The sequence below is a fragment of the Thermobia domestica genome, chromosome 1, assembly GCF_964235325.1.
Source record: "Thermobia domestica chromosome 1, izTheDome1.hap1.1, whole genome shotgun sequence".
Taxonomy (NCBI): Eukaryota; Metazoa; Arthropoda; class Insecta; order Zygentoma; family Lepismatidae; genus Thermobia; species Thermobia domestica.
Window position 1 is genome coordinate 60,493,506 of NC_137454.1, and position 25,108 is coordinate 60,518,613.

The window sequence follows — 25,108 nt, forward strand, 5'->3', positions numbered from 1 at the left end:
ACATAATGTGTAATTACTGTTCCTCTTACAATATAGCGTATTGATGTATGTAGTAGGGTAGAATGCTTTTCTAGATAATACGGCTATGCTACAAACCTCTACCCCTTTACCTTGGACACCTCTCTAACTTGGACAGTTTTCGAAGGAACCGCAGATGTCCAACTTAGAGGGGTTTCACTGTACATGGAAGTTGGACGATATCGTAATACGGCAAATTATGGATAAAATATCGAATAATACTTTGGATAAAGTGAATACTTTCAGATATCTAGGATCAATATTAACAGACCAAAGCCATAATCACGAAGAAATTTGATGCCAATTAAAAGCAGGAATTTTGTGTTATTATACAGTTCAAAATCTTTTGTTTTCGCGAATTCTGTCAAAGAATTTGAAGCTTAAAATATATAAAACGATAATTATGCGTGTAGTGTAGTATGGTTGCGAAACATAGTCGCTTAAACTGAGAGCAGAACGCAGAACGAAGGTATTTGAGAATAAATCCTGAGACGAATATTCGGACCCAAGAGAAACGGGAGTGGGGAATGGCGGAAACTGCATAATTCTGCAATATTATTAGCGAACAACAACAACAACAACAACAACAACAAAAAATCCATAAATGAAACATATATCGATGGATCTCACGAACCTGAAAAAATTGTACACGTGAGTAATAAAAGTTCACTCGTAGTTTTCGAGAAAAAATGAAGAAAAAAAAAACAGTTTAGTAAACCTGAAAATTGATGCTGTACGAAAATCATACCACGTATTGGAGTAAAACATATTAAAATATTCTCTTATTAAGCGCTTCATATGAGACTAGCAAGACGACAATACATATATATATGGTTAATGACATATATCTTAAAATTATCAATAACTCTCGTCCGTTTAACTAAAATATTGTCCAAACATAAGACATACGACTGTCAATAGGTCGCATCGAACTGAACAATTTGATTCGAAATGATTATGTGTAGTTTTCAAGAAAGAAAGAAAGAAAGAAAAAAAATATGTGCTAAAAAGCATATCGTTAGTTGGCAATAATAATTGACAGTCTTATGTTATACGACGAAAATTGTTATTTATGTACTGTTCATGTAGCAAAACACATTGTTAACTGGCCGATTGTATGTATTGTTTGTCTTCTTCTAACGGCGATACACCTACATTATACTTGTAAATAAATACAAATAATTTGTTAAATAATAATAATAATAATAATAATATTTAAAAAAAATCATTCGTTCCATCCGAAGTTCTCAATACGACATTTCGACTTTATGCATTACTCATCAATTGCTATGTTGAGAAAAATATAAAAGAGGATAAGACAACTTTGGATATAGGTATATGTAGTCCTAAGTGTAAAAATATATTAAAATTTAGTGCGATAATAATACACAAGATTAACTTTCTAGACGTCTTTTTCCTACCAAGTTGTTTAGAAGCAGACTTGCCAGTAACTAAATCATTGGCACCCTATCTGCAGTTCGCAAAAATATGCATAATTGAAATCCAATTTTTGTCCTAATTGTTTCGTCTAAATTTAAATGCGGATTGTTGGTTCTTATTAAAAACACTTCCTCTACTATCCTTGCAATATTACTGTTGAATTTACATGCAACTTGGTAACTAACTAACTTATGGTTATGGAACCCGGAGATTCAAGACCGCATTCATAAAAGCTCTCTACTGACTTATGTCCTTAGTCAACTGGATCCAGTTTCTACTTTGTACTCCTATTTCTGCAAGATTCATCTTAATATTGTCCTCTCATCTGCGCCTAGGTCTTCCTAATGGACGTTTTCCGCTTGGATTTTCCATGAAAAGTTGGAAAGCGTTCCTACTTTCTTCTGTTCTGGTTAGATGACTTGCCCACCTGAACCTCCTAGACCTGATGACCCTAAGAATGCTTGATAAAAGGTATAAATTATGCAATTCCTCATTATTAAGTTTCCGCCATTCCCCATTTTTGTTCCTCATTGGTCTGAATATTCGTCTTAAGATTTTATTCTCAAATACTTTCAGTGTACGTTCTTCCCTCGAAGTTAGCGGCCATGTTTCCCAACCATTCAGCATACAACTTTATAATGTTGATTATATTTTAAATGATCTTAAAACCTTGAAGTTGGCTGATAAAAGACAACAACAGGCTATTGAATGCGCCCTATGTGCAATTATTGCAGAATGCTTTAATGAACTTGTATACCTAAGGTAGTCTTTTTTTCTGTCTTTCTTGCCTTCCTATGTATTTTCCTGAGCATACCAATTGACAAATTATGCATAAACTCAAAAGTATTGAATGCTTTGTACAAACGAATAGTGGGTGTGTCTTTCGTCATTTAGTGAATTCAAACAACCATTTATGTGTAGTATCTGAACATACAATTTACCCTTAATTAAAACTAAAATCTAACCAAAGCAAATAACTTTTAATACATAATATTGCTACAGTTTCGGCAATGATACATTAATATTTATTTATTAAAAATGATTTTCTTTGGTCAGATTTTAGTTTTAATTAAGGTGAAGAAGTTCCAAAGTTAGAATGAACAGCATTCATACAATTTTGTTTCGAATGTTTCTTGGAAATCCAGATAAAGAAGCATTGGTGATGAAATATCCGTTTTTGGTATATGGCATCATTTCTTGTTTCGTTTCGTTGAGTGGAAAGATATTTCATAGAATTGTAGTAAGCACGTTGATGTATGCTTCCAAACTTTATACCTTGTATGGTATTGCTGTTTGCTGAAAATGACACTATTTATAAAAATATGTGAATAAATTACGAAATCGATGGAGAAACTGGTGAGAACTTTGTGTGAAGAATTGTTTTTATTGACTAATTCATCAATATGTATATTTTAGGTTGACACTAAAAGGATTATCGAGTTAGTTGCACGAAATTCTGAGCAGAAAGGTCTGTTTGAGGATGCTATGAAGTTGTACGATTTAGCAGGAGTAAGTACTTATCGAATTCTAATTGTAGATTTTTTTAAAATATGAATTTCCTGTCTATCGTAATCTAAATTTATATCAGTCTTTTACTAATATGATTCGCGATATTACAATAAGAAAAATCTAATAATTAAAATGCTGATGAACAATGTTAAACTAACAAGTCATATTTAATTTTTAGTTTCAAACAGTATGAAGTTCGACTATTTTTTAAATTTCTAATTATCCTGATAGGACAGTGACTGGTTTAAAAAAAATGTTGATACAAGTTGTTCAAGTAACCTTCCCATAGTACTTTAACGCATTTACAGACTAGTCAGTTGACGAAAATATATAAAATCATAAAAACTTCGTTTACTTTATATGTTCACTGTTTCAGTGTTTTTGTACTTAATTAGTTTATCATTATTTCAGAATCAAGACAAGGTACTAACAATTCTAGTAACTTTATTGGGTCAAGTTGTAAGTCAACCAGACACTCCTGGATCGTTGAGATCTCGACTTGCAGACGTCTGTCAAGAAATTTCAAGGCGTTATCTTGGTAAAGAGTACAGATGTTCAGCTAGAGTTGCTGCTTCGTTTGCTGTTCTTCGGAGCTTACTTGCATTTTTTGATCAATATCATAACCAAGAACACCAACAAGCACTGAAGGTAAGTGCAATCATTAATTAGAGTATTTGTTTGAAAGAAATATCTCATCATGGTTGCAAGAGGCGGCTGTGAGGCGTCACGAGTAAATCGGCTCTTGTGCTTGTGGCCTGTCTTACTTGCAAATAACAATCTAACATTATTTTAATGTGACTATAGATTAAGCGAGCATTACTACAGGGCGTCTACTGATACTGGAAATACTTGAAATACTGGATTATACTGGAATTTAATTTTGATACTGGAAATACTGGAATTTTTATCCACATACTGGAAAAATTATGAAATATGCAAATATCATTCTTTATTATCTACCCTGGATTTTTGAACTACAAAAGTCCAGGGTAATAACAATCTTACAACTAGAATAGAATAATAAACAATTATTTATACAATTATAACTTAATAATACATTTATATTGTAAGGATCCCCACATCACAACAGAAACACATGTCAATACAACACTTGTTATTGATTACAAACAATGAAGCAGACGAGAAGTCAACACGGAAGATACCGGAGGAAGCCGAAAGGAGACGGATCTCAAGAAAGGACCCGAAGAAGACAAAAGCGCAACCACGGAGGGACCTTGCATCAGTCGACCAACTGATCGCAACCTATCCTAAACCCTGGAGGCTGCTATGAAGCTAAGGGGTTATCCTAACCACAACTAAACGCTGGAGGCTGCTATGAAGCTAATGGGATCACCTTAAAGAGCACTATACCTCGTGAAGGCTGCTATGAGCTGAGGTTTCCTAGAACCCAATCCTTGAGAACCCTAGAGACTGCTATGAAGCTAAGGGATTACCCGTACAGAACATTATAACCTACAAACTTCGGTCATTATAGAGAAACTTTTTTATTAGAACCTTTGTAGACACAAAGAATTAATTTTATAATATAATTGGTGAACGGATATATCTCGGTCCATCACTGACTCTACCCGTAAAACATTACAATATAATACAAATAATGCTCTTGGCTCATTGTATCAGGCCTCCGAGCAGGTTGTCTACGGGGCATGAAAGTCATGAATTGAGGTTGTCGGTGAAAGGAAAGTAGTGAAAGTGAGTTTCAGATCATGAAAAAAGGGATTTTATAGAACAACAATACTTATGTAACAGTACAGTTACTGAAGTAATAAATTGTGATTTTCCTCGATGATCCGGCGTTAAGACGTGATGCCATCTCTCTCGGAGTTGCAGATAGACACTGTATTTTCCCTTGTAATAACAATGGATACATTATGTTATATGCAATGCTTTACAGTACATAGGGCTGCAAACTAGTCAGTAAAAGTTTGCCCAGTGATGGGAAACTGAGGGCCAATTTTAATGCTTGGTATGGATGTGGCACATTGCTTGTATAAAAGATTTCAACGCTTTCATGAGCAGCTACATATACCTAATCATTTGTATTTTAAAGATAAAGGCTAACGAAATTTATTAAAAATAAAATATTCATTTGATGGGAAAACAATTACAAACCTGAAATCATCAAGAGTGTGATCATTCCTAAAGAACTTTAACCTCTTCAGGGACGATTTTTTTCAAAGACCCGGGTTTCTTTCATATTTTTATATTGTGGTTATTAGCATTTATATTCCGGGCCATTTCCAAATGGCCACAAATGTGCACTTGTTGCGGATAAAGTAACATGTTGAAATTCATAAAATATATAAAGAAATAACAAAATAAGGAGAACTTGCAGAGAACTTGTTGCAATAATGGCTTTACATCTGCTTTGTTTTTTATATCCAACTAGAGAAAGAGTCTACTATGTTCAAACCTTTTAAATTTTTATGTAATAAAATAAAACACGTAATACTGCAAGAATAAACACTTGCAAATGTTTTGGTGAATATTTTTGCACAAGTGAGTATTATTGCTAAGGTGCTTGTTAATATTCCTTTTCGTTACTGAACAAACCTTTTTCAATTAAATTCAGTTAACTATAGAAACTGCCTATTTACTCCGGGCAAATTGGCACTACACGTTTTTTGCGCTCGTAGCGTGTGCGCTGCTTACGATTTTTTTTTTTTTTTTTAAACATCGTGGTGGATTTTTGAAGCCACGTTTTTTCTTTGGAAAATAGCCGGTTCTGTCTGTTCAGACTTCAATTGAGCACCCGGTTCGTTATCTCTTCTTCATATACCCATTGTCATCACTCTGGGTTGATGGTCTTCCACGTTTGTTTCTTGTAGTTGCGATCTTTATTATAGTATTAGCAACAGACGCTTTGAATTCCAACAAGAGCATCGCCTCTTTAGTAACCCTTTTATATAAAATACACGCATTGATTATTGCTACATTGTGAAAGTGGAAGAAAATGTGCAAATAAAACTTCTTGCTTTTGAAAGCATTGGGATAATGAGCTATCATTCTATCCGTGATATCAACACCACCCATATATTTATTGTAGCACCCAGCAATACGAGTTTGTTCAATTTCTATATAAGCATGATTATTTCTGTCCCATCGGTTTGCTATATCCACAGGATCATTCGCAGATATCGATACAAGGTAATTGAGTTTGTTGTCAACCCGGCGCACAACTGTCACATTTTCATTAGAAGTCACCAGGGATATGGAGCCTCGGCCATCTTTCAGTAAAGTTTTTCTGATCGTTTAGTTTCCTGTCAGGTCCCTGTAAACGATTCACCCTTATAGTAGAATGAAGAGATTGGTAGAATGATCGGAATGTCCAGAATACTTTCTCAAGGTCTGTAGTGCGGGTGTGGATTGATGTTCAACACTGTTGGAGCCAGTCCGGGACATTGCTGTCTTAGAAGTTCCAGGTTGATCACTACTTGCTATGAAAGAATCCACTTTTTCACTTACAGTATATCATTGTATGTTTCATCATCCAAATGTTCCATCAGAGTTCCAGATTCATTCACTTCTTCACTTGCAGTCAAATCCAAATCAGAGCTATTAGGATCGTCCATACAATTTAGAATTTCTAGAATATCTTTCTTTCCTAACTTTCTACCTTCTGAATATTTTGCAACAACAAAAAACCCAGAGAAACTAATGATTGAACGTATACCAGCGTCTTTTCACACAAAATGGTATTCACTGTATGTGGGACAAAATAGGTTTCCCTAATGCACTTTGTACAAAAATGTGTACGTTTCAAAACATCCCTCTTGCAACGTACGTAAACACGATGTTAGACACACAACAGTTTAAACTAGAACACAACACTGTATTCGATGTTAGTAAAAATTCTAGCCACAAAAATCCGCCAACAACAATCACTAGAAAGAAGGAAAAGAATAAGCAACTTTTATACAGAAACTCTCCGCTGCACCCTCTCATGGTTTATTGTTTGTAACAGCAAATCCAAGGCATACTGGGAAATAAAACAAGTGCAGGCAGAAAATACAATGTTAAAAGGCAACAATCGTGAGAGTTCAGCAGATGGAGACCATTTTCTCGGCCGTTAAAATAGCATTCAAATTAATGGCAACATATGTGTCAAGCTCCCTGAAGAGGTTAAAAACATCATTGTATCAAGTGCTGGAATTTTGCTGATTGTTATACTGAATATACTGAAAATATACTGGAATTTCGAAATTGAAACTCAGTAGACACCCTGTACTAATACTGGTGAAGATATTCAGCTGATTATACAGTACATGTTGTTGTGTTTCCGTACATCTAAATATTAATCCTTGTACTAACTGCTCATAGTGTTAATACAAAGTAATCAAAAAAGTTCTTACTGTTTTTGACGTCCTATTCTCACAGAAGGAAACAAAATGACGCACGTACCTGCCAAGCAATCGGTTGATCATCGACTTTCAGTAATACAGGTACGTTGCATACATACAGCAGTTATAGCTCGTCTAGTGTCGAAGAGAAATGGAGGTATCGAAACAGCTTGTTGCGTTTGTTTATTCTATGACTGTAAAGCGGGCCTGTCAGCTGCCGCATCAAGTCGCCGCATAAGCCAGGCATTTGGGGAGAATGCCGTGAACAAACACATAGCCAGGCATTGATTCCAGGAGGTGTGAGCCTTTCGGATGAATCTCGTAGTAAACAACCACATGTATTGGATGACGAGGCCCTGAAAGCAGCTATCAAGAAGGACAGTGGTCTAATGTGTGATGAACTTGCAGAAAGATTCTATGTTTCCACTGGAATAGTCGGACTGTACCTGCATGGGATAGGGAAGTCATACAAGTTAAGCAAGTGGGTACCCTATACATTGTTGCCAGCCAACAAGGAACAACGAGTGACAGCTTGTTTCTCCTTGCTCACTCGGCACCAAAACACACCCATCTTTGATCGCTTGCTCACTGGTGGCGAAAACAGGATCCTCTGTGACTCTCCCAAGCATATCAGACATTGATTGTCGCCACATGACCCTGTTCCCCACACTTCAAGATCATCTCTGCACCCACGAAAGATTATGTTTTCTGTATGGTGGACCATCTAGTCAGACCATCACTTCGTACCTGTACCCTCAGCAGTTGCAAAGGGTGTACCATGATAGTAGCAAAGGAGTGGCATTGGTGAATTGCACGGGTGTGCCATTTTTGCACGACAATGCCAAGCCACATGTGGCAAATAAAACCCGGGAGACCTTTCAGCAACTTGGCTGGGAGACTGTACCATGCACCATATTCAATTCACCAGACCTTGCGCCAACAGATTACCACCTATTTCATTACATCGACAACTATCCTTCGCCGTCATCCGTGAGATATTCTTCGCAAATGAGGGAGACCTGCGGAACGCACTCACGGATTTCTTTGCATCCACGACCGCCGAGTTTTATCGCCAGGATATTGTGCACCTGCAGACAAGTTGTCAAAAGGTGTTGGATGCTAATCGAGATTACTTCGAAATCTATAGGTACGTATCGTTTACTGTATTGTTCTTTGTTTATTACTGCTCTAGAATCGCAAGAACTTTTTTGGGTACCTTGTATAATTAACATCATAAAGATGCCGCCAAACAGAAACAATTTATAGGGAAAGTGTGAAAACTTGGAATCAGCTGCACGACGCATTGATGAGAAATTAGCTGTTTTCATGTGGACCCCGAAGAAATTTATTTCGGTCCTATCAACAGATAATAAGGAATCACTGCTCCAGGACATTTCTAGTAAATTACGAGAAGTGAAAAAGCAGTTATTTAGCCTTCGTTCTGATATTGAAAAGCAGATTAAAACACTTTCTTTCCAAAAGAAAAGAGACAATCTTCAAGTTATACAGTAGGCGCAACTATCTGATAGTATATGGAATTGCCGAACGTCCCGGTGAAGACCCCTAAGAAATTGATCTTAGATGTGTTCTGTTCGAAGCTGAAGATAATATCATTCGTTTCAGTCTTAATGTTGTTCATCAAGTTTTGAGTACAGTCACATAAAGGAAACTGAAGTTTTATACATCATAATGACGTCTTTTAGAACTGTAAGGGAACAGTTTTCAGATGGTGACGAATGATCTCTCAATAGTTTCACCCTGTCCCTGAAGTTCCCTTGAAATAATTGTATATTATATGCAAGCTCTTGAAAGGTTCTATACTATACATACTTTTTCTTTCGTCTACCTTTGTTTTCTTTCGATATATATATATATATATATATATATATATATATATAGTTTTGGAAAAAATCTTCGACTCGTCATTTATGCTGATATCTCAGCTTATCGGTATCTTCTATTGGTCCTTCTCACATGTGCTAAATGCGGTTGCATACTGATGTTATTCCTGTGTTGAGTTCATTCTTAAAACCTCTCAATTTCTTTAAATCACCAATGACCCTTGTACCTTTGATACCCTTTTTGACCAATTTTCTGAGGCTTTAGGGCCAAAATAACAGTACCTCTAGATAGGGCTTGACGCATACTTCCTATTACACCTATTGGTTAACATCTACCTTCTGAAGCCCTTGGAAATGGAAATGTGAACTTTGATCTGCTGTTTGCTACGCAAAAAGCAAAATCGAAATATATATATATTGTAAAACTTTCTGGCAGAAAGAGCTGGTAATAAAACAAGGTCCGGCATCGACTCCCACTACCGGTTTTATTTTATAAAATTCACTATATAACAGTATTTCCAGAAAATACTACAAAGTTGTTTTCCTCTAAATTATCGGGTTGAAATTAGGTAATCCTTGACCATAAGGCCGAGGACAGGATCTCTGCAAAGCCCCGAAGCAAGCAGGCTAAGCAGAGTGGCGAAGGAAATCCTCAGTGCTCCGTGGCAAGCAATGAGAAGGTTAGTAGTCACAGAGCCCCGAAGAAGGCTAAGCCAGGAGAAAAGGGATAACCAAGAGTCCTGTGGGAGACTAGAGGCTTTGGGGTTAGGTTATCCTAATGTTCTGTAGCAAGGAGTAGGAGGGACACTAGAGAACTGGTACTGGTTCGTTGGTTGCTGCCGAATTTATAGGCCTCCATGGTGGCGGTGGCGCTGCTGCTCCGATATCATGTGCTTCGTAGGAGGAGCCAGAGGTCCATCGTCTGCTGCTTATCCACGTGATGTGTAGTATACTGTCATAAAACCATGTGATGGTGGTTACAAACACGAGTGTAGAGTATTGTTTGTATACAGTAACACGTGGGATATTACAATGTATATGCAGTCGGCCTAAAAAGTTTTGTCCTTTTATGAAAACTATTTGAGAAAAACTTGAAATTTGATATTATTGTTCACTCTTTTCTTTATGCATTATAACATATTATGTAGAAGAGGCAACTAAGAATATTGTAATTGTTTTCAACTGCTACTGAGTTTGTTGTTGCTCAAAGAAACTTTCTCAGATGAGTGCACAAAAAAAGAGCTATTTATATTCAAAATTACATAGATGAATAAGACTGTTCTTGTATTTGTTACAGACAATAGCTGATGCTAAGGTGATACCTATGAATATGAAAGAAGTAGAAGAACGTATTAGAAACTTCAGTAATTACAGTGAAGATGTGTGCAAAAATATACCGGATGTTCTGATGGCCACCATGAGTATAATATATGCACAATTTAATAAAGTAAGGTAAGAATTTAAAGATATATCGTTTTACCAGAATATATTGTTAATTGAATGTTCTACTACTAAGGGTAGCGCAGATAAATTTACTTGTCATGATCGGAAGCCACGATTAATTTTAGACTCCAATAGTATTTTAGTAATACTAAGAGGTATTTGCTTCAGTCAGGTCCCTATTTTGGTGCACCACCAAATGCTGAAGACATTCATAACTTCTGAAATGAGCATTGGAATGAAGTCCTCAAGATAAACCAATACATTGGGCATAAGAAAAGCGTAATCAAAGCAATTAAATAGCAATTAAAGGTCAATCTTGGACGAAAGAAATTTTTTTTTTCTTTTTGACTATGTTTATGTAATTTGTTTTACAATGTCTGTCCTGAAATCTATATGGCCGAAAAAGATATAACTTATATTTTCTATTCATTTTGAACCATCTCTCTATATGCATGTTATCCATAACATTGCCTTATTTTTTCTTATTTGTGTTGAAATGATATAAGTATATTTTGTCTGTTTTTTTAGGGAAGGTGATGTATCAACTTCTGTTTCCGCACGAGCAGCAGAGGATGGATTAAGAGTTAGTACACACTTTTGTATTTTAAAATATATGTTATACACTATAGAATATATACTGGGAGTCACGATGATAGTTTCGTTTGAAGTTAATTGGGAGCAGTAGCAGAGCGTACTCTACAGCATATCAAAGATACTTTAGTCGCTTTGTGAAGCCTCTGCGTGGCTGAGTGACTGAACACGCGTGCTTTCGATCTCTTCTCGGGTAAACCCCGTGTAGTGATTTGGATTTTATTTATTTATTTAGTCTCATTTTACATGGTAAGTTAAGGCTAATCATGCCTTCTCTCCCACTTGACCATGCAAACATCAGAATTAATATGATCATATGAAGTATTTATAGAATAATAAGGAAAAGACACACATTGAAATTACAATCATACACACACACACACACACACACACACACATATATATATATATATATATATATATATATATATATATATATATATATATATATAATATACTATCTGGCCATTCGTGGGGGGGCGGTGGCTCAGTGGCAGAGCGTTCATCTCCGGTGCTTGGGGTCCCTGGTTCGATCCCAGCTCGCGCCGTGTGGACTTTGTGGTGGACAAACACCGTGCTCGTGGGTTTTCTCGGGGTTCTCCCGTTTCCTCCCACTTTCTTCATTCCACCATTTCACTTATCTTTCATCATCACCGTCTCCTTTAGCCTAACCGGCATAATCGTTGGACGTAAAACTTCTGGCCATTCGTCACCTGACACCTCTAATTAGTACGTCAATCCGGTTTCAGCAGTCCATCAGTATCATGTGGGGCCACCTGTCGCCGCAATTACGTCCGTAACCCTTTGAGGAAGACTTTCCACCAACTTGCGATAGGTTTCGACGGGATTCTTGCTCCATTCCTCTTGCAAAGCGGCGAACAACCCTCTAGTGGTTTTTTGGGCGGCATGGCTTGGTTCTCAAGCGGCGCTCCAACTCGTCCCAAAGATTCTCAATAGGGTTGATGTCAAGATTTTGGGCTGACCAATTTTTTGCACACCCATATCCTGGAAACACGTGTTTATAACACCTAAAGTATGACATGGAGCATTGACTTGCTGAAACAGATATGGACCAATACCGAATTGTGCCTACAGTGTCGTTAGCGCATAATTGTCCAGGACCGTTTGGTATGCATCGGCATTCATGTTTCCCGGCACTAAAACAAGAGAACCAGGACCATACCACGAGAAGCACGACCACACCATGATGCCACCTCCGCTCCGGACATACGCTACACCCACACACGTCCATCGGACCGCCACATCTGGTAGCGCGATTCATTACTCCATAGGACGGATTTCCATTGCTCAAGAGTCCAATGGCGGCGTTCCTGGCACCACTGTAAACGACAGGACGCATTGCGGGCTGTGATAAGCGGCTTGTGAACTGTAGCACAATCATGGAAACCAAGTACGATGATCTCCCGGCGGACAGTACGATCACTTGCAACATTACCGGAAGCCGATCGAAACTCCTGTGCCACCATCTGTAGCGACGCCTTCCGATTTGATTTCACCATACATTTCAAGCTTCGACGGTCACGATCTGTTAATATTGTCGGTTTAGTTGGTCTGGGTCGGCATGTCATGACCCCCTCCCCCCCCCCCGCTTCCACTTCACGATAACATCGCTCACTGTCGATCGGGATATCTGAAATTTATTGGAAATTCAACGGGCGAATGCTCAAATCTGTGGGTTCCAATAATCATCTCTCTTTCCGCTTCTCCAAGTTCGCGTCGTCTGTCCATAGTGGCTGATGTGAGTATATTCTCCAGCGGCAACACCTTTTATAGCTAGTGTCACGTGCACAGACGATCCCAAGCACTTTTGGAGGAGTGTCCAGTGACGAATGGCCAGATAGTATATATATATATATATATATATAATATGGACGTACAGATTATTACTAATAAACACACAATGTTTTCAGATATAGTTAGAGAATACGAGAAACAAATAAAAGGTAAAAAGAATAAAAATCAACATTTTTGTCAGATATCAGTAAGCCTAGAGAGATTGACGGATGGTCTACTCAACCGATTTTTTGAATAGATTAGAGTGAGATTGTCGTATGCTTGGTGGAAGATCATTCCATGCACAGATAATGGATGAAAAAAAAAAAAAAAGCATTCGAGTAATATTTCGACGAGTGTAGAGGAAGATAAAGGATATTTACATCTGATCTTTTATCGTGATGATCATTTAATGGTTGCAATCATTGAAATAAATAGGAGGGTTGTTGAAACCACCAATTCCTAAAAGAGAAGTGTGAGTCGATGTGGATGACGTCCATCGGCAAGTTTCAGAAGGCCAATCTTTCTGTACTATAGAGTTAAATGATTCTACTTCGAACAGTAGGTCTCGTCGTATGTTAACTTCAGTCAGTCATCTCTTTGTGTGCAATTCGTATATTTGCCCAGTGAGCATTCTGAAATAACTTATGCTGAAAGTAAAATACAATTACATTCGTTTCAAGTGTGTGAGATAGTAGTGAGCTAACTAATATCACTGGATCAGGGGTGGGTCACGATTTTGGATGTAGGAGGCCCGCTACAAACTTGAAACCAGACAACATGACGACACCGTAGGAGAACGTGTAGATAAAGGGTCTGTTGAGAATTTATATGTAGAGGGAATATGCGTGAGAATTATTTCAGTGGAATGACCTAGACGTGGGGGCGGGTCCATGAAAGTTCTTATAGTTTTGATTAATTTTGAATTTCTTTTTCTTCCTCATTAAAAAAACAAGTGAGTTTCGTTTCATAGTGTGAAATTACGGTAGACTTTCAAACTATGCAAATTCAGTACTAAACTTTGATCCAGCACTCTATTGCAAGCAAAAGCAATACATCTATAACTACTGGTTGCAATAGAGGAATAAAATCAGAGGTGAAACATATTCTTGCGATACTAAATCCATATTAAAAAACTGTTTATCGATATGTATTGCCGTTTTATTTATTATGCGACCAATGTTGTAACTGGAAATCTTCACCGCCTCTGGTTTGAACACACACACAAAAGTCAAGGTAAAACTTATTCTTGGGACGATGAATCTCTCAAGAAACAGTTTATCTATATCGGGTGTTGCAAAATAAGTGTTACAACTCTTGAGAGGTGAAGCCTGCCACTGAGACAAGAACAAAAGTTCTCTTCAACTTTCGGCTATCGGACATAGTTTCGGATCTACAAGATACCGAAAGCGTGGGAAAGTAACTTTCGGACGCCAATAGTTCGGAAACTATCCAACGTAAAGAGGGCGGGTAAAAAATTCACTGAAGAAGTCGTACCTGCTGTATTGAATTTTGCATGTGTCACAATCCTACCATGCACGCGCGAGGGATTCCCCCAAAGGAACGTAGGGAGTTCCGGATAATCTGCCAAATGAAAATTGATCTAAATGGATATGAATTGATAGGGTTTCTACCAAGTAACAATAATTCGTTTGTATTAAGTCGATATCTGGAATAAATACAAAATGGCGGACACCTTCATGCCCGTTGTGTGTGGTCGCATAATCGCCAGGTACGGATGCTGGCCAACAGTGACGTTCTGAGTATTAAGTGTAGTGAATTTGTACTCAAATGCTCTAGAAGGATATCTGGAGTGTCAGTAGAGTACAACAGATGAAGCAGGGTGATTCACATGTGTGGAAACACTTAACGAAAAATGCCCAGAAATGCACCCATACTCAGTAAACGTGAGTTCAAAGCATCGGAAATGTAAGGAATAGCATCAAGAACATGAAAGCCATTTCCAATTCACCAATAATATTCCATCAAATCGATGGAATATGATGTGCACGGTTGCATACCAATAAGGATACAACAATTGAGGCCAAGTTGAAATTGTGTAAGGGAACTCACTAAGAAACTGGGTAAACTAAAGGAATATCACTAGTGGGATCACATGATCGATATTGAAATATGGCCCAACATGTAGTTAACAGACAAATGTCAATATGTCCCACCACTGCTGGGACACCGTCCCACGTGCGAGACCTAGGAAAATAATGTTGTAAATTCTGCTATTACATCTGGTGCACTTCTTTGGTAGAACGTAACTAGAATACGATTGTATCAATGTCCCTCTTTCTTTGGGACATTGTCCCACAGTCGACACATATGAAAAGAAATCTCTTAATCCATTGTTCAAATTCTGATAGAGCGTAAAAATAACAACCTTGTATCATGTCCCACGTCTTCTGGGACATATGACGTACTCGAAATATAGGAAAATACCTCCAGAAATTCGTATCTTACACGCAGTGCACATGCCAAGACAAAGACGAGAAAGAACCAATTTGGCACATGTAACACTACTGCTGGAACACCATACATATGGAAAATAAAACGACATGAGAAATAGGAAGAAACGTCTTAAAGCTCTGATTGTTTACAACTGTGCAGTAGGAATAACAAAATGAAACACACAAGCATGTCGGGAGGCTGTACAAGAGCGCATGTCAAACTAAGTGGGTACTCCTCAAAGAAATAAATTCAGAGAAAGTGAGGCTCCCTCGAAGCCTCAGGACTAGAGCGCTCGCTTTCGCTCGCGTGGTCGAAGTGTCCAATCCTACTGGGAGCCCATGGCCTCAGATTCAAGACCCGAGTAGTGATTTTCCTATTTTTCCCACATGGGACGGTGTCCCAGCAGTAGTGGGATATATTGACATTTGCCCATTAGCTACATGTTGATATCAACACACACATTGGCCATATTTCAATATCGATCATGTGATCCCATTAGTGATATTCCTTTAGTTTACCCAGTTTCTTAGTGAGTCCTCTTGCACAGTTTCAATTTAGCCTCAGTTGTTGTATCCTTATTGGTATGAAAACGTGTACATCATGTTGCATCGGTTCGAGGGAATATTATTGGTGAATTGGAAATGGCTTTCATGTTCTTGATGCTAATCCTAACATTTCCGGCGCTTTGAACCCACGTTTACTAAGTATGAGTGCATTTCTGGGCATTTTTCGTTAAGTGTTTCCACTTTGCTTTATCTGTTGTGCTCTACCGACACCCCAGATGTCTTTCTAGAGCATTTGAGTACAAATTCGCTACACTTAATACTCAGAACGTCAGTGTTGGCCAGCATCCGTACCTGGCGATTATGCAACCACACATAACGGGCATGAAGGTGTCCGCCATTTTGTATTTATTCCAGATATCGACTTAATACAAACGAATTATTGTTACTTGGTAGAAACCCTATCAATTCATATCCATTTAGATCAATTTTCATTTGGCAGATTATCCGGAACTTCCTACGTTCCTTTGGGGGAATCCCTCGCGCATGCATGGTAGGATTGTGACACATGCAAAATTCAATACAGCAGGTACGACTTCTTCAGTGAATTTTTTACCCGCCCTCTTTACGTTGGATAGTTTCCGAACTATTGGCGTCCGAAAGTTACTTTCCCACGCTTTCGGCACCTTGTAGATCCGAAACTATGTCCGATAGCCGAAAGTTGAATAGAACTTTTTTTCTTGTCTCAGTGGCAGGCTTCACCTCTCAAGAGTTGTAACACTTTTTTTGCAACACCCGATATATTTTAATGCTTTTGCTCTATGGAAATAAGTATTGAAACCAGAAGTACTTGTAAGATTCAGTCGTTTAACGGTTTTGGTAAAGTATTATGTGGTGATGGTATCCTCTCTTGAGCCGCTGATTCGATTGCAAAAAACCACTTATCACCGTTTTTGTTCTATGACAATCAACTTTGAAATAGAAAATGATTGATCTCTACCAGATTAACGGAGAAAATGGAATTTATTTTTGGACGCTCAATCAATTGAAGAAAAAAAATTCAGTATCTCGTACAGTTCCTGCCCTGTGAAATTCAAACGAGTAAATTTCAACCATTTCCGGTTTCCGTAGAGTGTTAGGTCGTGGTGGCATATATTCTTGAGATGCTAAATCTGTTTTAAAAAATGTCGATATCTATTACCCGCTTTTGTTCTGAGGTGATAAACGTTGAAACCGGAAATGGTTGATTCCTAGTGCTTTCGGTTTGAACGGAGGAGACACACACACACACACACACACACACATATATATATATATATATATATATATATATATATATATATATATATATATATATATATATATATATATATATGGGACATATAGCCTCGTTGCTGACGTCCCCATTAACCCCCTACTCACTCACACACACACACACATATATATATGTGGGGGGGGGGTAGACAAAAAATCTAAAAACACTTCATACAGGACACGTAAGTTTGGCCCTCCACTGCACAACACATGTTGCGATTGCCGATCGTTTTTTGTTTTCAATGTGTCATGTGGATCTTTCTCTTCCGTCAGCAGTAATCAGTTCACCTGTGAATGTCGTGGTGTGAAAGTGGTGCGGTAAAATGGGCGACCTGACAGACTTCCAAAGAGGCATGATCGTTGGTGCCCGTCTGGTTGGAGCTTCAGTGACAACGGTGGCGAACATTGTGGGGGTATCGAAAGACACTGTGTGCACTGTTACGAGGGCATACACAATTCACGGGCAAACGACGACTGCAAAGCACAACAATGGTCGAAAGACAATCTTGTCAGATAGGGATCGGAGGGCATTAAAACGGATTGTAGCAGCTAAAAAGAAGACCACTGCAATGAAAATTACGTCTGAACTCAATTCCGGCCTACAGAACCCGGTTTCATCGAAAACAGTGCGACGGAAACTTCATAAAATGAAAATTTATGGCAGGGCCGCTATCGCCAAACCCCTAGTCAAGCAGTAAATGCGAAGAGGCGTATCCAGTGGTGCAAGGACCACAAGGCGTGGACTCATGAGCAGTGGAAATACGTAATGTGGTCCGATGAATCGACCTTCCCCTTGTTCCCAACAACCGGTCGTGTTTATGTATGGAGAACACCGTCGCAGGCCTATGATATAGACTGTCTGCTCCCAACTTAAAGCATGGGGGTGGTTCTGTTGCAGTATTGGCAGTGACATTGTGGTTTTCTGCAGGTCCCATCATAGCCCTACATGGAATGATGAATGCTAAGGCGTATGAGGCCATTTTGGGGGACCAGGTTCTACCCATGGCCAAAATATTGTTCCCTGATGATGGCATCTACCAAGATGATTTGGCACCCTATCACGCTGAGAAAACCGTGAAATCATGGTTTGAGGAGCATGACCAGGAGCTATCACACCTCCCCTGGGTCTCACAATCATCAGATCTGAACATCATTGAGCCATTGTGGTCTGAGGTAGAAAGGTGTGTTCGGTCTCATTACCCTCCACCAGCATCCCTTAAGGAACTGGAGCATGTTTTGGAGGAACAATGGTACAAAATTCCACACACCACGGTTCAGGAGCTGTATACGTCCATTCCACGTCGGATCCAAGGTGTTTTGGACCCAAAAGGAGGCCCCACACCGTACTAGGTATTATTTTCACACTTTTGCAAACGTTTTAGATTTTTTTGTCTAACTCCTGTATATATATATTGTAGAGTAGTATGTGAAAGAATAATTATATATTTATACAGTATCTCGTTAAATCAGTAATGATATATCATTGATTAGTATTTCTTCTCACCTTGTATCTGCTCATGCATGGTAATTTTACAGCACCAAATTAATATAAAAGATACTAGACGGCAATTAAAAGGAAAGATCGAATAGATCCTATAGTCGAGTAAAATCCCATATTTCTTTTCTTCATATAGTAATATAGTAGTGTATGTGTAAATTTGGCTGAAAATGGTTTTAAACTGCGTTTGGTATCAGAATATGTTAGTAAATCTTTAAATATAACAGGAATTGTACTAGTAATTATTTCATTTCTAGCTGATAACTGATTTTAATTTTTTTTTTTTTCTTGTTTACAGTACCTGGCTGATCTGAGGGATACAGCACACGCAATCATAACATTTGCAGGGACAGTTCCTTATCGTATGCCTGGAGATACAAATGCGCGATTAGTACAAATGGAAATCTTAATGCATTGATACATGAGAAGTGTAATTGTGTGTGCGTGAATGTATTATTTAAAAGACAGTATAACTTTGTACTTGCTTTTTCGATATGTACATCTGAATAATGTAATGGTGGATGATTTCTAACAGGTGTTGTATGATTATGAAATACACTGGTCACTGAATGAAAAATATATAAACAATAAAAATATTGTGTGTGCGCGTGTATATACTTATGTATATTCTTTTTTTTTTAAATAAATATTGCTGATTATTGTAATGTATATTTTTCTTTGTAATTTGAGGTAACAAAATTATTGGACTCTTCAGGTGATCATTTTTATCATTATTAATTATAATTACCATTTTTCCGATGTATAAGACGCATCCCAAAATTTAACATTTTATGGAAAATAATAAAATAATGACAATTTAAAAATCAAAATGTTTAACAATACTGTAATAGCTTTCGAACAATGCACTGATGCTTAGAAACTTGCAGAATCCACGTCTTTATATATATATATATATATATATATATATATATATATATATATATACAGTGAAACCTGTCTTTAGCGGAATCGAGCGGGACGTGCAAAACTTTCCGTTAAAGTCAGGTTTCCGCTTAGTGGAGGTAGACCTTTCCTTTCTTTTAAAAACAAGAAAAAAACATGCTTATAAAGAGGCATACTGAGAAAATATATTGCTGTACGTACATTGTTCGATTACAGTACTTCTTTCTTCTACGAATAAATACACAAAAAAATTAAAATGAATACAAAATATGCTATGCACACGTTTTCTTTATTTTTCTAATAGCCAAACAGGGTTTTCTGTGTACATTGCTGCTTGGCTGCTTGACTTTCCGCAGAAACTTTAGCCTGAGAAATTATACTAAAATGTAAGTGGATCAGAATCATTTTTTTGTAAGGCAAATTTTTGCAGTTCCTTTAAACATTTGAGAGAATCTTGATATGTATTTATTCTACACTCTTCCTGCAACTCAGTATCGTATTCCTCTTCTTCCTCTATCTCGTTTTCTTCTTTCCGACATTCCGTATGATTCTTGATTAAATTGCGGGGATTAAGGACAATTTGTGGGGGTGAATATGAGTAGTGGTTGGGGAAAGTCAACACTGTCCAGAAATATTTAACAAAAGAACGAACATTTTATCGCAGACAGTGTAACGTATATGTCTCACAGAATGTCTAAACATCATCTAAATGCTGTAGTCCGGAACTCAGAATTTTCCGTTAAATGTTTATTTTTCTTTCCGTTGTCCACATAACACAATTTCCGCCTAAAGAAGGGAGTTTTACACGTTTTGTTCTCCAAAATTCATGGGACCGTGAAATATTTCCGTTTAAGACAGTTTTCCGTTTAATAAAGAGTCCGTTGAAGACAGGTTTTACTGTATATATATATATATATATATATATATATATATACACTAGCAGCGTTCACCCCGCTTCGCTGGGGTCACCCCGGAACGCAATAAACCTTGTTAATTAGATTAATTAGATAATTTTTACTTTTTCGCTTTCAAGTGATATGATAAAAACCATAGTAGATTGCAGTAAATGTTAACATATCGCCTGTCATTTATGTTAACCCGCCGAGTGACACGGTCATGCGGGTTGCATATAAATACGTTTATTTTTACCTATGATGAACTAACAAAGGATTTGTACGTTATGGACACTTGAATGGTCAATTATCTCAAGACACTGGTAATTGAAAATTAAAGTGATATGATAAAAACCATCTAGGGTCCAAATCCTAATAACCCCCCAAAAATGAAAGAAATTGGTTCAGCCGTATTAGCGTGATGAGGGAACAAAGGATTTGTGCGTTCTCTTTTATATATAAGATATATATATATATATATTGTCTTTACTTCCATCAAAGGCATTACGGATGTTATATTTGAATAAAGATTTGAGTACATCCTTTTTCGTTCACTTTCGACCAAAATGTCGTAATCTATATGCTTACGTGTGTGATTGTACTAAAGCGAGAAGGCACAAGTGACACAACAATACCTTCTATATGCAACACTATTTTAAGGCCTATTTTACTGGTAAAGAAAAAAAAGTGCCTCTTACGTTATTTTAAGGAAAAAAACCTACTCATTAAATGAAGTTAATCAACACACTTCTAGTTGTAAATTCTTAAATCCGTTTTAATTACACACGCCACGCCAATATTGCCACGTCCAAATTAAAACTTTATTATTATAGAAATTTTAACAAAATATTATGGTGATTTATATATAATTTGATACTATTGCACCACGATTATTATAAATACCTGGGTCCAATTTAATACTGGATCTCTTTGTTAACCTCTTTCTTGCCAAACCCACACAGAGTAAGATCATATGTTCATTTATTTATTAAGTGTTGAATACACTTTCAATTTGCTTAACTCCCAAATTCCCCAGTAAATTGGTGCGAAAACGCATCGACCCGATAGTAGGTTTATCATGAAGGTGTATTTACTCATATGAAATGTTTAAACTTTAATTCTTGTTATATCAGACAATAGAGGAAAGAAACTTAGAAGCAAGACACTAGCAGTAATTGATACCTTTTAAATGCGATAACTGACTTGTTACTGATAGGAGGATAATATTAGACAAGAGTATACAAAAGGTTGTTCGGTTATGTCTGACCGATTTGCGAACGCTGCTGACACCTGTGTAGTTGCGCCAAAAACATGTAATCTGTGTAATTATCACTGTGCTGTATCAGCTTGCAGGGCGAGAGTGTCATATTGGTTGTAATGAATGCCGCTGTAAGTGAACCGTTAGTGGGAAGGGGATATTGTAACGTTATTTCTTCGTTACGTTACATTCCCTGATTCCAAATGTATATATTGAATATTTATACAGATCACGAGATTGTCATGAATTATACAACACAGTTATGCACTTATATATATATATATATATTCACTTTCAACATATAATGTTTGTCACATTAAAATATTATACATTCATTCTTTACAAGATGGATCTTCGTTCTATTTTTCTTAATTACCACAACAACGACATCAAACAGATAAACAAGTCGTCATAGCAACGATATTAAGAAATATTTCAATCATACAAATATTTAGATTATTTCTTTATATTTTTCTTCTTCTTCTTAATTGCTTGTGCCTTTAAAATAGCACTTTTGCCCGTAAATATAAACAATATTTAGTAAGTGCATACAAATTAGTATCGTTGTATAATGGCTCCCGAACTATGGGGCTTCTTTAAATTGATTACAATTAAAGGAAGAATCCTGGACCGTTAAACATTTCATATACATAGTTACCTTACTTTTTGAATAGCCTTCATATATATATATATAAATTACAATTCATAAAGCAATATATTATTTTCATTTTATCTCAATATCATTTTTATATTTATTCAATAATCAAGTTTATTTTAATTCTGTAAAATTACGAGGACATATTCAAAGAAATAGGATACGTTTGTTAATCACTTTTAGGTCCTAAATAGATTCTTTAACTCAATGCCATTTATGCTAGTTAACAATAAAGTTGGTGTGAGTTAAAATACAACGTAACATGTTTCATTTATTCGGGTATATTTAACATAAATTTGATAAATGATATTTGTATTGATGCATAGAATGTGAAGGAAGTAAAAATTACAATGAAATCATAAGAATATTCAATGTGAAACAAAACAAAAACCAATTGATATTACAAAAAGAATAATCACACTATATTATTTGTTGCTATCATTTAAAGGATTTGAAGCATTGTCATTTAAGTTTAAATCACTGTTTTTATATTCTTGCGAATAAATTGGTAACGTGGCTTTAACCCATTCCACGTCAACCACATTTAGGTTAAGTTGGCATTGTCAAAAGATTCGATTAGGTTGCATTGAATAGCACAATCTTGAGTACAGTCCGGTATGTTATATACTTCACCAATTCTTTGGTTTCTATTTCGAAAATTTCTGCCACCTATGTAATTACTACGAAATCTGGGAGTTCGTGAGAAATTAGCTCGATTATTTACATTATTCCTAAAAGCAGTATAATTATTATTTCTATTTCTTCTGAAATTAGGTTCGGTCGTATTGCCATTACGAGAAAATCTAACATTACCTCTCGTATTATGATTACAATCTTCTCTAACATTGATATTTCGAACAGGAATATAGTTAGCTTGATTTCTGTTATTATTACCTTGCAATATAGTTTGACTCTCATAATTTTGAACTATCATTATTAAGTGATTAAAATTAATACGTTGCGAAGAGATCAATACTTGCTGTAGCCTAAACGGTAATAATATTCTAATTGATGCGATAATACGTGATTCCTGCTGATATGGATTGATCTGTTTCAAGTCATTATACACAGAGAGTACAAAATCTGTAAGACTTTTGTCCACTTTAGGATCAAAACGTCGGTTTCTAATTTGGGCATCCCGGTCTGCTAACAAAATTGTTCTCGAAATTTGCTAACAGCGCATTTTTAAAATCGGAATAATTACGTCGACTACTTCTGATTGCTTTGTACAGTCCGCAGCAAAAACCTGCAACATGAGCATGTAATTTTATTGTGAAACTACGCCTAACAGTGCAGGGAATCAACATAACGTCTAGGTGGAACGAATCACGCCAGGATAAACCTCGACGTCCTCCTGTGCACACTTATTTTGGAGCAAAAGACTTTGTCGTTTCACAATAAACTTACATGCTCATGTTGCAGGTTTTTTGCTGTGGACTGTACCATACCAAAAAAAGTGGTAACAAAATATGCGGTAAGATTTTGAGGAAATTAGTCTATCTATTCCAATTAATTCACACACTTCCTCAAAATTCTCTAAAAAGATACTCGCTGGGATGTCTTCAGATCTACCACTGAATTTAGTTAATGATCTTATTTCACTGAATTTCACGCGACTATTATTAGTACTAAAATACCTTAGATATCAAGGTTTTACGTGTGTATGATTCCTGCGACGTGGTCTTCTTTCTTCGTCCTCAATATTTGAGATGGTATCTTCCATTTCAGAGTAGACTTCTGATGAGTCGTCTTCTTCACAGGGTTTTGACTCATTTCTCCTATGTTCTTTACACACAGCGTTGAGGGCAGGATCAGGATTACACTGGGCCGTACTGATTTTCTCTTTGATGGTATGACTCTCTTCTTGCAGTCTTCGAATTTGTTTTGTATGTTCGTTGACTTCCGTTTCGACTACATCAACAATACTTCTTACCACTGCAAAGCTATGAATAATTTGTTCCATCCTATTGTCGGTTATTTCCAATTTGCTTTTTATCTGCTGCGTTACTTGTTTCAATCTGGAATCCATCTGCTGTCCTATTTGTAGTTTTACTTGTTCCAATCTGGAATCCATCTGCTGTCCTATTTGTTGTGTCACTTGTTCCAATCTATCCAATTTTGAATTCATCTGCTGTCCTATTTGTTGTGCAACTCGTTCTAATTTGGTATCCAATTTGGAATCCATCTGTTGTGTTATGGAATTCATCTGCTGTCCTAGCTCCGTAAAAGATTAATTACATCCGTTGAAGTCTCAATTTCTGGAATATCTTCAACTCCTGTATTGGTATTCATTTTAGATCTTCGGTATATTTTTCTTTTATTACATAGCAATAGATAATCCGTGATGCTGAGTGAGATAGTTTACTAATACTTCTGACTAATCTCAAAGTTCCACGGTTCCGGCACCATTTAAATATGTAACGTTATTTCATCGTTACGTTACATTACAATGAAGCACGACCAATACCTACAAGTTCTTCAAGAACTGCTTTCCCAGACTGCACTCTGGTTTGATGACATACAATTCATCTTTATGCATGATGGAGCTCCATGCCACCGGGCCAAAGCTGTGACAAAATTCTTAGACAACGAAATTAGTGTTCTTCCGTGGCCAGGCACTAGTCCTGATA

General features: G+C 36.9%; 1 protein-coding gene across 5 annotated transcripts in view; it reads left to right on the top strand.

Annotated features, from left to right (window-relative positions):
• Positions 1–19,407, top strand: part of LOC145685206 (nuclear pore complex protein Nup93-like) — a 79,295-nt gene extending 59,888 nt beyond the window's left edge. For 4 of the 5 annotated variants that reach the window (XM_081757564.1, XM_081757570.1, XM_081757566.1 and 1 more), the window contains exons 13-17: positions 2,875–2,967; positions 3,379–3,615; positions 10,467–10,621; positions 11,141–11,195; positions 19,068–19,407. In XM_081757564.1, the coding sequence (XP_081613690.1) occupies positions 2,875–2,967; positions 3,379–3,615; positions 10,467–10,621; positions 11,141–11,195; positions 19,068–19,187 (660 nt within the window). In that variant the 3' untranslated portion in view covers positions 19,188–19,407. The remainder of the gene's footprint in view (positions 1–2,874; positions 2,968–3,378; positions 3,616–10,466; positions 10,622–11,140; positions 11,196–19,067) is intronic. The other variant, XM_081757572.1, reaches the window with a different exon arrangement.
• Positions 19,408–25,108: the final 5,701 nt, after the last annotated feature.